At 41.0% G+C, this 12,546-nt stretch overlaps 1 protein-coding gene across 1 annotated transcript; it reads right to left on the minus strand.

Annotated features, from left to right (window-relative positions):
• Positions 1-290: 290 nt before the first annotated feature.
• DCAF11 (DDB1 and CUL4 associated factor 11) lies at positions 291-12,265 on the minus strand (the record flags this gene model as incomplete). The annotated part of the gene is made up of 13 exons (XM_069955942.1): positions 291-717; positions 2,464-2,570; positions 3,066-3,218; positions 3,307-3,460; positions 3,810-3,995; positions 4,205-4,262; positions 5,658-5,726; positions 7,515-7,569; positions 8,080-8,226; positions 9,758-9,858; positions 10,509-10,564; positions 11,018-11,136; positions 12,115-12,265. Coding segments are annotated over 13 exons (1,473 nt in total), but the record flags the coding sequence as incomplete, so codon positions are not given.
• Between the last annotated feature and the right edge of the window lie 281 nt (positions 12,266-12,546).

Raw genomic sequence — 12,546 nt, forward strand, 5'->3', positions numbered from 1 at the left:
CAGCATATAAGCAGGAAGTGTCACAGGCATAAAGAAACCTTTTCTAAAGACTCGAGACAGAAATATGATTTTTAGAGCAAACTGAGAGGACTTTAAAATGTGCACATGGCTCCTCAGTTGTATGATCTTCTAGAAGTAGTATGTGGCAACAAACCTCACCCCGGAGAAAACAAAGAAAATTCCATCTATATTTAGACCCGTTCTACATTTTTCTGGTCTGGAGTTAATAGGATATAGTAGTAGTAATAATAACTATACATACAAACACAAGTAAAAAGTCAACATACAAGTAATTTGGGACAAATTTATTATAGAAATAGAAGCCAGGACTCCACAAACACACCATAATAGTACATTGTTGTTCTACCATATGTCAGTAACAGGTGTCACCGCTGAGCCCCAATAAATCCCACCACCAAATTGGACACTTGTCATTGACTCAGTCAGCAAGTTACAGCAGTCCTTGATTATTTCATTTCAGAAGCAGTGATTGACTCTTCATGCCATTACATTCACCAAACTATTCATACTAAGCACAAGTCCTGTCATCTTCAATTTCCCACATGATAAGCCAAGTTTCTTAGTGGTCATTGCAGTCAGCTACCAGGAGGAGGAGCTGCTAGCTGGGCTGCCTTCAGACTCTAGTGGTGGTGTGCGCAAATCCTCTTCAAAAAATTCAGACTGGCAGTGATCCCAGACGCAAACTTTACCATCCCACTAAAGTGAAAAATAAAATATCAGAGAATAAATAACTAACAGCGCAGGAATCTTGAGATTAACAACTATTATAGTCCACGGACAGCAGTTGCACGCTCTAATCTTGTTATCACTATGGGTTCTAGGTGTACATGGAGGCATATGCTGGAGACTATGATAGTAATTTGTGTATGCACATATGTAACTACACAATATGGGCTGCACCAAAGCAAATCAATGTAGGATAAATCAGCCACAGATCTGCTGCAGATACCCTATGGGACAGTCACATGTTCAAATGTGCAGATTTCCTGCAACTAATCTGCAAATGACTGTATATACACTGACTTGTGTTAGTGTAAAATCATTCCGCATCTTCTGCAGCATATTCACACACAAGGACATATCCGTAGGCTGTGTTCACACATAATATTTCCATCAGTCTTTTGGTCAGTCTTATTTCCACTCCTGGTTTTGGTTGAAAAAAGACTGACATAAATACTGTGTGAGAACATAACCTTATAGTGAGTTGCATAAAGACATTTCTCGAATTCAGAATTGGGCCTCGTGTTTTTAAACATGCAGATCTGCTGCAGATCCATTTTGTACCTGCTGCAGATCAGTTGCAGAAAACGTGCAGTGTGGTTTTAAACCAAAACAAATCATTCTCCGGGGCTGCCAATAACACAGAATTTAAAGTGATATTGTCACCCCCTCTTACTATGTGCGGTTCTCTGCACCACCAACAAGCTTAGATGCTGCACATAACCTGTCTGTGTGTTCTTTCTGCTCTAACATCGCTTCATTTCATCGGTGGACATTGTCACCTAGGCGGGGCTTTACAGCAGATGGGCCCCCTCTCATCAGCAGGGATATGGGCCCTAATGCTGTGAAGCCCCACCTAAGTGACACTGTCCACAGATGAAATAAAGTGAATATAAAGGGGGTGACAATATCAGGTAGGTCTGGACATAAAAAAATTATCTTTACTTTTTGAATTCTTTTTGAAGTTTTGTGTGTTGATTCTCGCTCTTTGTTTACACATAGGCACATGTCACCTGACCATAATGGCGTATCAATTTATAAAGCAATCATTCCTTGCCGTCATCTACAGTGAGATTACAGCAAGTATTCACTTTAGTCAGCAGGGATGTCATTGCCATCATGTGTTTGTTAAAACCAATGAGGACAGGAGAACACCAGTGTGGGAACACACAATCACATCAGCTAGTAGTATTACCCTATTTAGTTGTTCCTCTCAATATGTAAACTCCTGGAATAGTTCCCTTCAGTTGAGCTCTCTTGGTTAAGTCTCAGACAGCAGAACCTCCATTATGATGGTGCATGGACTGTTCCACACAAGCTCTCCCAGCAAGCAGAGCTGATACTCCCTCTAGTGGTGGTGAGTGTGCATTACAGGGGCAAAAATAAAACTAAATCCAAGAGTGCTTTTTAAAGACACAGTGAGTGAATTGCAAATTATTCCACTGAAGACGGATTTTTGTAACCCACAAAACCTCTAGTTCATGTCTAATTCATGTATCTAACATGTACTCTCTGATGGCCTATCCTGGGGATAAACCAGGAATGGGGAAACTGCGGTCCTCCAACTGTTGCCGAATTAGATCTAGAGAAAACAATTGCTGAGACATGAAAATGTATGAGCCTGAGTAATCCCCCTATTTAGGCGCTTTCAATTAAATAATACAAAAGCAGGATAAATATTCAGCAGGGGAGGCCAGTCTGTTTTCTGTATACAATACTCACAGAGCTGCTCACAAGCCTGTTGTCACACGGATGCCAGCTTACGTCCCGCACACATGCTTTATGATTGGCCAGTTTCTTTACTATCCGCCCTGTTAACAAGTCGTAAACTGGAAAAAAAAAAAGAGGAATTTTAGTAAGATAATTAATAATGCATTTGTAATGTTCTGAAAGAACCTTGCAAGATGTTGTTTGCATGGGAGAATCACATGGGCTGTATACAAGTAGAGAGGAGATACAGCTCATAAAAGCAGGCTATAGAGGCTGTAGAAGCAAAAGTATGCAACTTTTTTTTTTTTTTTAATAAAGACCTATGAATAAAATGCTTTCAGGTTACAGTGTGAAAACTAATAGCCGATAATTCCCACCAATCAGATATTGATTATCTATGCTGAGGGTAGGCAATCATTTCAAAAGTCCTGGAGACCCCTTTAATGTTGTGCCAGCTATGCTATCCATTTGATTTAAAGGTCTTTGCTGAAGATAATGCTTGAGATGGTGAACATGAGAAGGTACATTTTTATAGAGCAGGTACAGATATGGCTTCAAAAGTAGAAGTAATTTTTGCCTATTTTAAAAAATGGTGTGGTAATTCATTCACTTACTCACTACTCGTCCAGTTGAGCACCCACTGTACACATACTGCTGTCCAGTGCTGTTTGCAGGAGAGAAGCGACACCTGATCAAAGTGTGTAAGACACCATGGCCACGATACGTCATCAGAGATGTGTCCCCAGGAAGGCGCTTTTTCCTCAGAGCTGGAAGATATAGAAAAGAATAAAACAGTAAAAGCAAAATAATCTATACACAAAACTCTCATGGTTTTACTGAAGAGGGTTAATTCACCTTTCTTGGGCACCTGTTGCCATCTGTAGTCCCAGTTCTGCTGGGTGATTGCTCTACGTGAGGCCTCAAGCCCCTCTGGACCTGAAAATCGTCTGATGTCCCAGAGCTTAATGCTTTGATCTTTGGAGTTAGAAAGCAAATATCGTGCATCACCCTAGGATATAAAAAAAAAAAAATTTAATTGTGAAACAGAAAAAAATCTGCAGTTTAAAAAAGCCAAGTGAAGATGAAAATATAATAGAACACGTAAGGCCGGCACAAGTTCATTATACCAGGAATGGCACATGCATGTGAGAATCTGGCCAAAAAAAGAAGAATGGAAAAAAAAGTTGTGAGAAACCTGCGATTTTTCTGAATGTTCTGAAAAAATAGATCAATTAAAAAAAAAAATAATAATTATATATATATATATATATATATATATATATATATATATATAAAATCACAGAAAAAGAATGAAAGAACTACAGCAACATTTGATACCCTAACTTTATTGTACCCACCTTGCTGTCAATGAATGTGATTCCATCCTGATGCCCAGCTAACAGGCCCACTGGTTTGGCATCATCTTCACGCATTGTGCGACGATCCCACACTTTACAAAGAGCATCATCACCCCCGGAATACAATATGTGACAGCTGTCATCAGCAAATGAGACAGCATTTACATCATCCTCATGAGAGCCAATCTATGGGGAGAGAGAGAACAAACAGAAGCAAAAACATTTAGGCTTGGAAATAAATCAGAGAGAAACCAGAGAATATCAAAGTAAAAACTGGAAGAAGAAGAAAGACCAAGAAAAGGGTTGGAAGGAGGTAAAGGGGAAACAGATGGCTATTGCTACATGAAAAAGCGAAAGTTAGGTAAAAGGATCAGAAAGATACTGTAGTGCAGTACCTTCAATATTCTGCGGTTTTGTTCTAGGTCGTACACATACACACATCCATCATTGGCTCTGTGGAGAGAGCATACATGATCTGTATGAACGTGACATTTTGCTTTTTGGGAGATTGTTATTTTTTATTGAGTCTTAAAATAAAAGGGGTTTTCTGGACATTTTACATTGATCGTTTATCCCAGGGATGGGATACCTACGGCCCTCCAGCTGTTGCAAAACTGCAATTTCCATCATGCCCGGACAGACAATATGTCCTAATGTCTTGGGCCTGAAACTATTTTGAAACCTTGCCTCCCCTGACTCCTCTCCTGCCTGGTGGAAGGGTTTCTGGTTGATACAAAGGTTAAGGAACCAATATGGCAGCCTTATCATGTCCCACAATGCTAGTGGATGCTATAAAAGCAACTATTTTGATTATCACCAAGCCTGCTCATAAGAAAGAGCTGTGCAGAATGTCTCTAATTTTATAAAGCCCCCTTGAAATATTAAAGCAGAAATTGCAGGTATTTAGTATGTAAATTTATTTTATCTTTTTTCACAGCAAACAAAAAGTGACGTTTCGCTCCATCCGGACCTTCTTTGGACACTGTAAGTTGTCCAAGAGGACAGCAGGATGTGTTGTGGCGGTGGTCCTGAGCACCGATTGTAATAACCTCCTATTTTTTTCCCCTTAGGACAAAGCACTCTTGAGAGTAGATCTTACTCTGCACACACTAAGAGCCCTATTACAAGGAGCAATTATCGTCCAAATTGGCTGATCGTGTCTTTAGGCTCAGACCTATAATCATTGTGTAATAGCGATGATTCTAATGGAGCGTGTCATAGAGGGGAGGGGGGGTTTCCTCCCACCGGGGACAGGACGGCCTGCCTCCAGTGCTTCACTCCCGGCCAGTGCCCGGGAATAGAGTGGCACCATACGCAGGAACAGGGCCGTGGTTTAAAAAAAAGGACCGCGGAACCAGCCAACGCCATTTTATCCATGGGAAAATCTTAAAGCAAATGTACCTGATGGTTAGAGATGAGCGAACCGGGTTCGGGTTCGAGTCGATCCGAACCCGAACTTTTGGCATTTGATTGGCGGTGGCTGCTGAACTTGGATAAAGCTCTAAGGTTGTCTGGAAAACATGAATACAGCCAATGACTATTTCCATGTTTTCCACATAGCCTTAGGGCTTTATCCAACTTCAGCAGCCACCGCTAATCAAATGCCGAAAGTTCGGGTTGGGATCGAACTACTGATGGTACTTAATGGAGCTGTGTTGCAATACCAGCCACAACCCTTAAACAGATGTTGTGCTGTTTTGGGAAAAAAGAATAGCCATGTTTTTATATTGTAGAACATCCATTCACATAACATACAGAACACAAGGTGACAACATAAAATCAGTATATTTTCATAACGTAACACCGATCTCTGCTACCTAACCTACATGTTCACTCTACTGTACTTACCCGCCGAGCACTTCCCGACCATCCTGGGATACAGTAAGAGAAAAAACAGCAAATCGTCTCTCTGATGGGCTGTATAGATAAAAAACGGCAATGCTTAGACAGGCATGACAGGGCTACTTTACAGGATTTACTTTACGATTCCTTTCCTTGCTCTACAGTCCAATGTTAAAAAAAATTAACCGTGCACTGTAGGATACGTGTGATGGTAAACAATGTATGTCTGCTAAGGAGCTGGTGGAAAAAACATGAAAAATATGTGTGGCCCAAAGCAAGGGTAAGTATTTCGCTGTATGCAACTGCTAATTGCACCAGCTTTGGCATATAAAGACACCAGTGATCAGCTGCTATCACCAGGAGGAGTATCAAACAACTTTAGTATTACATGGCCACCATTTATGTGGATGGACACCAATGCAATACAAGGCCAGGTGTTGTCTGGGGAGCTTAAAAAAAGGATTTATACTTGTTCTGCTACCTAGCTTTCACTTCATCTCTCTGCTCATCTCAGAAGTCTACCTTACAAAGCCAATAGCTACCTAATATTGGAGCTACTAAAAGAAGAGAGAGGGAGATGAAGATTTAGGGCCTTCAGGCCCCATCTGGCTTCTTCGCAGCTGCCAAGGAGCTTAAGATGAAAACAGCCAAAGCTGGCAATATACACTTTTTGCGTGAATTTCATTGACTTTAATAGGAGCTGCCCAAACAGAGTAGATCCACAAGCTACACTATTTGGGTAACTCCCACATGTACGTAACAATGTTACTCACAGGCTATAAGGAGCCTTCTATCTTAAGGTAGGTGTGGGTCCCAGGAGTGGGACCCGTATCTAGAAGACACTTAGGAAACATCCTGTGGATATGCTATTAGTGACCCAGATGGGTATACCCCTTTAACATTAGAATGGCAGCTGTCTGACTCCTGGCCAGTCAGCTGTTAGAAGACACCATGGCACTCTTGTGAATGCTGCAGCATCTTCAATGTTCACCTGCTTCAATGTACTTTTAGGTGCAGCAGTACAAAGAAGTGCAGTGTTGTCCCATCCAAGTGAACTAGGCAACGCTGCGTACCTTGTACCACCACTACTAATATTAAAGCATCAAGGCATTCGTATGGGCTCTGCAGCCTTCAAACATCTGGATAAGGCTCAATAACCCCTTTAATAAAAGAGCCCCCTTCTCTTCTCTACACTCCGCAATTACCACAATAATATTGATCACAAGATGTACAGGGCAGAATGACTGCGGTCAATTCTTTCTCCTATTCTACCCGCTACAGTGGGAGTGTCTACTAGACTCAAGGCACTGTGTCATACATGTTAGTGTGCTCCCATCAACAAATGAAATCCACCATCAAAGATGAAAAGGGATAATGATTACATCTCTTTCTGCATAAACTAAAGGGGTTATCCAGTGATACAAAAACATGGACACTTTCTTCCAGAGACAGCACCGCTGTTTTCCCCAGTTTGAGTAGGGTTTTGCAACCTACTTCCATTGAAGTGAATGGAGCTTAACTGTAAACCACATCTGACCTGGAGAAAAGAGTGCAGTCTCTGGAAGAAAGTGGCCATGTTTTTGTAGCACTAGATAACCTTTAAGTACTTAAACATATCTAGCTTGACTACGGCATGCAGCCCTCACATAATACATAAAGACCCAGATTTTAAAGGGTGTACAATATACACTGGTGTAAACTGCCCACAGCAACCAATCACAGCTCCTCTTTCATTTTACCAGAGCTGAAAGCTGAGCTGTGATTGGTTCCTGAGGGCGATTTACAGCAGTGTATATTATACACCCTTTAATAAATCTCCCCCTAAATGGTCTATATCCTGCATTTAGTGTCTACTTACAGTACCTGAGATCAAGTGCGGTGTGTGTTTCTGTATCCCCATATATGTTGCAGATATGAACTGTAATCAAAAGAATCAAAGCATTATAGACTAATAAGGGGTTAGAATAGAGGGTATACATGCATACACTAAACATTTCCTAAACTGGGGGTTGAAAGAAAGCATTCCTTGTTTCAGTGGATTTTCATGGCATATCAGACGATTTCTCTCAGCCAGTCGGCAATTGTGGCACAGTCTGTCCCTCCTGTTTCTATGCAGTCATATGTTTTGCCATGCAATGCTTTTCAGTGCTGCTGTCTGAAAGTAATCGTGTGACACACCATGTGACACCATAGAAGCGATAAAAGCTTTCAGATAATACACTTTGTATAACTCAATAATGTCATTACACTGATACTTTAATATTACTCTTATACAGTTACATACTTAATATGGTTGAAAAAAGACACATGTGCATCAAGTTCAACCAAGGAGGGGATGGGTAAAAGGAAGGGGGGGTGGATGATGGGTAGGTTCTATACAAGTGCATTTATGTTATTTGGAAACAGAGAGAAATGGGTGTATACTAACTGTAGTCAGACCAGCTAGAGTACAAGAAATGTCCTCCATCAGGAGTAAACGCCACATCAAGGACACTCCAGCCCACATCTCGAGCTTTTATGGTCCGAAACTTCTTGAAGGATCCATACCGGCAATCATAAAGGCGAATATTCTGATCTGAGGTTTAATAAAAGATAGATGAGGTTCAAGATAAGATGTGTGAGGAAAGAAACAAATGTCCAAATGGTTAAAGGGCTTGTCTGGAAAAATTCATACTTAGCCATGCTGCAGAGGCTGCAGGGGATATGTCAGTAACGTATACGTACCTGTCCCACTCCCTGCCTCTGTCGGCTCCTGGCCCACTCTGCACCGATGTCAGTGTTTTTATAACATCCAATGACATCCCATTTCCACAGGAAATGGATAGTCAGCACAGACTCTATGCTGAGTGGACATGTCCAGAGGGAGCAGCACATCACTGCTGACAGTGGCGCAGAGCGGGCGGCCCAAGAACCAGCAGTGACAGGTGAGGGGGACAGGTAAGTATACATTACTGACATATCCCCCACAGCCCTGGCAGCATGGCTAAGTACGATTTTTTCCCTTGAAAACCCCTTTAACCCAATTTTTAACACAGTATTATTTGTGTGAACTGTAAACTAAAGAACTAACAGATTTATCAAGACTGTCTTTTTCTAGACAAAATGGTAGATTCATACCATAAATTCCCTTATGTCCTGCACGCTCCCTTTCACCTACACCTCAAAACCATCTCCAAAATCTTCCCATTTCTTACCATTGACACAGCTCAGACTCTTACTGTCACCCCGATCCATTCTTGTCTTCACTATTTTAACCCCCTACTAATCTCTCTTCCTTTCTCTAAGCTCTCCCCTCTCCAGTCTATCCTGAATGCAGAAGCCAAACTCATTTTCCTCTCCAGCCATTACACTGACATCTCCCCCCCTTGCCAGTCACTGCACTGGTTGTCCATTAAATTCAGAATTCAATTCAAATTCCTCACCCATAAAGCTCTCCACAAGTCTTCACCTCCATACATCTCCTCTCTCATTTCCACCTACCATCCATCCCGTGCTCTACATTCTGCTAATGATCTTACACTAACATCTTCCATAATCAGAACCTCTCACTCCCGCCTCCAGCACTTCTCTTGTGCTGCACCAGTTCCCTGGAACACTTTACCCAAGGACCTCAAACTCATACCTAATACTCACAGTTTCAAGCGTGCTCTAAAAACTCATCTCTTTAGGCACGCTTATAACATTCCCTAAATTTGTCTCCCCCTCTGCTGTCCCCTCATCTTTTACTTGATATCTCTGAAGGTTCCATGCATTTTGTACCTGTACTCAGAGATTGGTGGGTAACTGTCTCACCCAACACTTATAGGCACTTTCCAATTTTACAAACAATGGCTGGATCACAAACAAATAAAGCACTAACTGCCTCTCGTGTCACCCCCAGTCCTCCTAGCCTGTAACATCTTATGAGCAGGTCCCTCACTCCTTTAGAATTCTATTTATTTAAATTATTTAATTCTGTAATGTGTGTATGTAATGTAACCCCTGTATTGTATAAAAAAAAAATGAAGAATGTATTGGTGCTATACAAATAAATTATTAACAATTATTATTATTATTATTATTGTTGTTATTTTTATTATGCTATTATGATGTAGAAAATACTATACCCTGGCAAGCTGACATAAAGAGGGCGCCATTGGAAGAATATACCCCACAAAAAGCCTTCTGAGTATAAGAATCCATGTCAAAAACATGGTTTGGCAGAAAGCTGCAAGAAAGCAATTTCACATCAAAGAGTGATTTTCATTTCAATACGCTTAATTAAGTTTTTAAATAATGAAACCAAATACAATTTTGGTTTAAGCCGCAATTAGAAGTGGCAATATAATCACAAATTGTAGGATAGTTTGTTTGCCAACTGAAAAAGCATATCTGTCAAAGTAAAGTACATAAATGTATTAGGCAGAACTCCTTTTACATTCTTTGTAAATAAAAATACAAATACAAATTAACATGGGCATAAAAGGTTAACGATTAAAAATATTTTACTCCACATGGGAGACCCGTTACCAACGCGTTTCACACATCAGTGCTTAATCATGGTCTATTCGCTAATACAAAACCACACTAAGATCACCAATCACAAATCACCTGGTAGATGACATGTGGTCATGTGTCCTGCTACGTCATACAACCAGTGATGTGTTGCAAGTACTACATGCAAACAGATATATCTATAACATCTCAAAACATATTAAAAGTATACATGGACTTATTCATATACGATGGCTAAAAAATATTGTAAATAATGGTGTGTCCTGAATCTCATCAAACTGTGATTTTAGCCACTACAGCTATAGACCTATGTAATTCAAGGAGAATCATTACCAAAGCTAGCTAAATAAAGTGAGTACTCACTGAGATGTCACCTGGCAGCGGACTCCATGTGAGAAGCCACATCCTCCCCGCTCTCTCTGTGTGTAACAAAATCAACAAGGGTGTAAGAGTTACAATACAATGATCTAAAATGTGTTACCAATCCTCAGCAGTGTGCCCCTGTCCTCACTTCAGTCATTCCGGAATGCATAAAGAGAAGAGTTGCCTACATTTTCACCTGTTCTTGATTCTTACTGCTGTATATTAATCCTACGGTATTCAAAATCATTTGTAAAAAAAAACAAAAACATATAATATGAGGGGGTGAATTTTACAACCCACTGAACACCAGACATAATGGGGAAGATTTATCAAGCATGGCGTAAAGTGAAACGGGCTCAGTTGCCCCTAGCAACCAATCAGATTCCACCTTTCATTCCTCACAGACTCTTTGGAAAATGAAAGGTGGAATCTGATTGGTTGCTAGGGGCAACTGAGCCAGTTTTACTTTACACCATGTTTGATAAATCTCCCCCTATGAGTGCATTTACCTCCAGAAGCTGACGGGTGATATTCTGTTCTCTGCGTGCTCCTAGCCTCCCCGTAGCTAGCAAGACCTGTGTTCTTATTTGGCTCTGATCCAGTACTGCAGTGTCTGGAGTGGAATCAACTGCAAGAATATAAGAAAAAAAAGTGAAATGGGAAGAAAAAACCCTGATACAACATAAAGACTGACAGGGAAAGTAAGCATTAAGATGCGTGTTCTACCACCGATAATGGGGGGTTTGATGGGGCGCTGCGGCACTACTGGGGGTGGGGGTGAGCCATTTCAGGTTTTGACTCGGGCAGCAAAAAAACTAGAAAACCAGGCAGTCGTAAAAAAAAAAAAAAGAATAAAATTTAAGTGATTCAAGTGAACAGGGCCAACGTTGCAGTACATTGCACTGCCACTACTAATAGTATGGAATCTGCAGTATAAGTACAGGTAAACACTGAAAAGGATGTGGTGCTTGTAAAAGTACTGAAACACCATCAAACAGATAATGGTGGGGGGGGGGGGGGGTACTAGGAACTGGACCCCCACCAATCCAATACTGACAGCATATCCTATCTAGGCAATACTCTAGCTAATACAGGACGGCGTAGTATGAACACAGTTTACTTCCACTTGTCGGCTGTGAGCAGGACCACAGGGTATTCAGTCTCCAAATATCATTCTGGCACACTATTACTATCTTAAGTACTTACATAACATCTAGGCACATAACAGGCTGTAGGAAGCCATTAACTGTATTTTGCTGATGTTTCATCTTTTGCTTACCAGTAAAGTTTAAAGAGGTTTTCCAGCAAAAAACAAACAAACCTTCACTAGCTATACAATTGAATTTGCTGTAAAACCCCTTTAAAGAGGGCTAAAGTTCAAGCCCACCTGAATACTCAGGAAAAAGTGCAGGTATAAAACCAAATATGAAAATTCAATCTTTGGGGGCACGGAATGAGAGGCAATCCGTGGGGTTGGGCTGTTTTTTTTTTTTTTATTCCCCCCCCCCCTTCTGCTCTACCGACAGAATTTTGGTCGGCAAAAGAAAAAAAAACATGTTTTTATAGGATTAAGACGATGCCCAGTTGCTATTCAATGAATACTCACCAGGAGGATTGTAGCGGTCCCCCAGGCAGCCCTCCCAAGCACTGTCATTGTCATCATCAGAGTCGGACAGAGACTGCACCAGGTGCAAGCTTGCGGGTCCCCCACCCTGCACTAGCCGGACTTGCCCCCTGTGGCACAAACAGAGGAATATAATGCATCAGTGACAATACCATACACACCCATTGTGGATATATGAAACTATGAGGAGGTGTGTGATGTGTTTTTACTTTTGTAACAGTACAAGAAGAAAAAAATCCTACAAAGAATGTATCAGGGCCTTAAAAAATGTATTCCATCCCTTTAGCTTGTAAGTGACCAATGAGGCCGGTGACTGGCTGCAATGTTACGTGTGCAGTGTAAGGAGGAAAGAATATCGCTCTCTATGGAACTTACATTAACCGAATAAACTGATAAGTAAACATCTGAACTGGG

The sequence above is a fragment of the Dendropsophus ebraccatus genome, unplaced genomic scaffold, assembly GCF_027789765.1.
Source record: "Dendropsophus ebraccatus isolate aDenEbr1 unplaced genomic scaffold, aDenEbr1.pat pat_scaffold_1651_ctg1, whole genome shotgun sequence".
In the NCBI taxonomy this organism is placed as follows: Eukaryota; Metazoa; Chordata; class Amphibia; order Anura; family Hylidae; genus Dendropsophus; species Dendropsophus ebraccatus.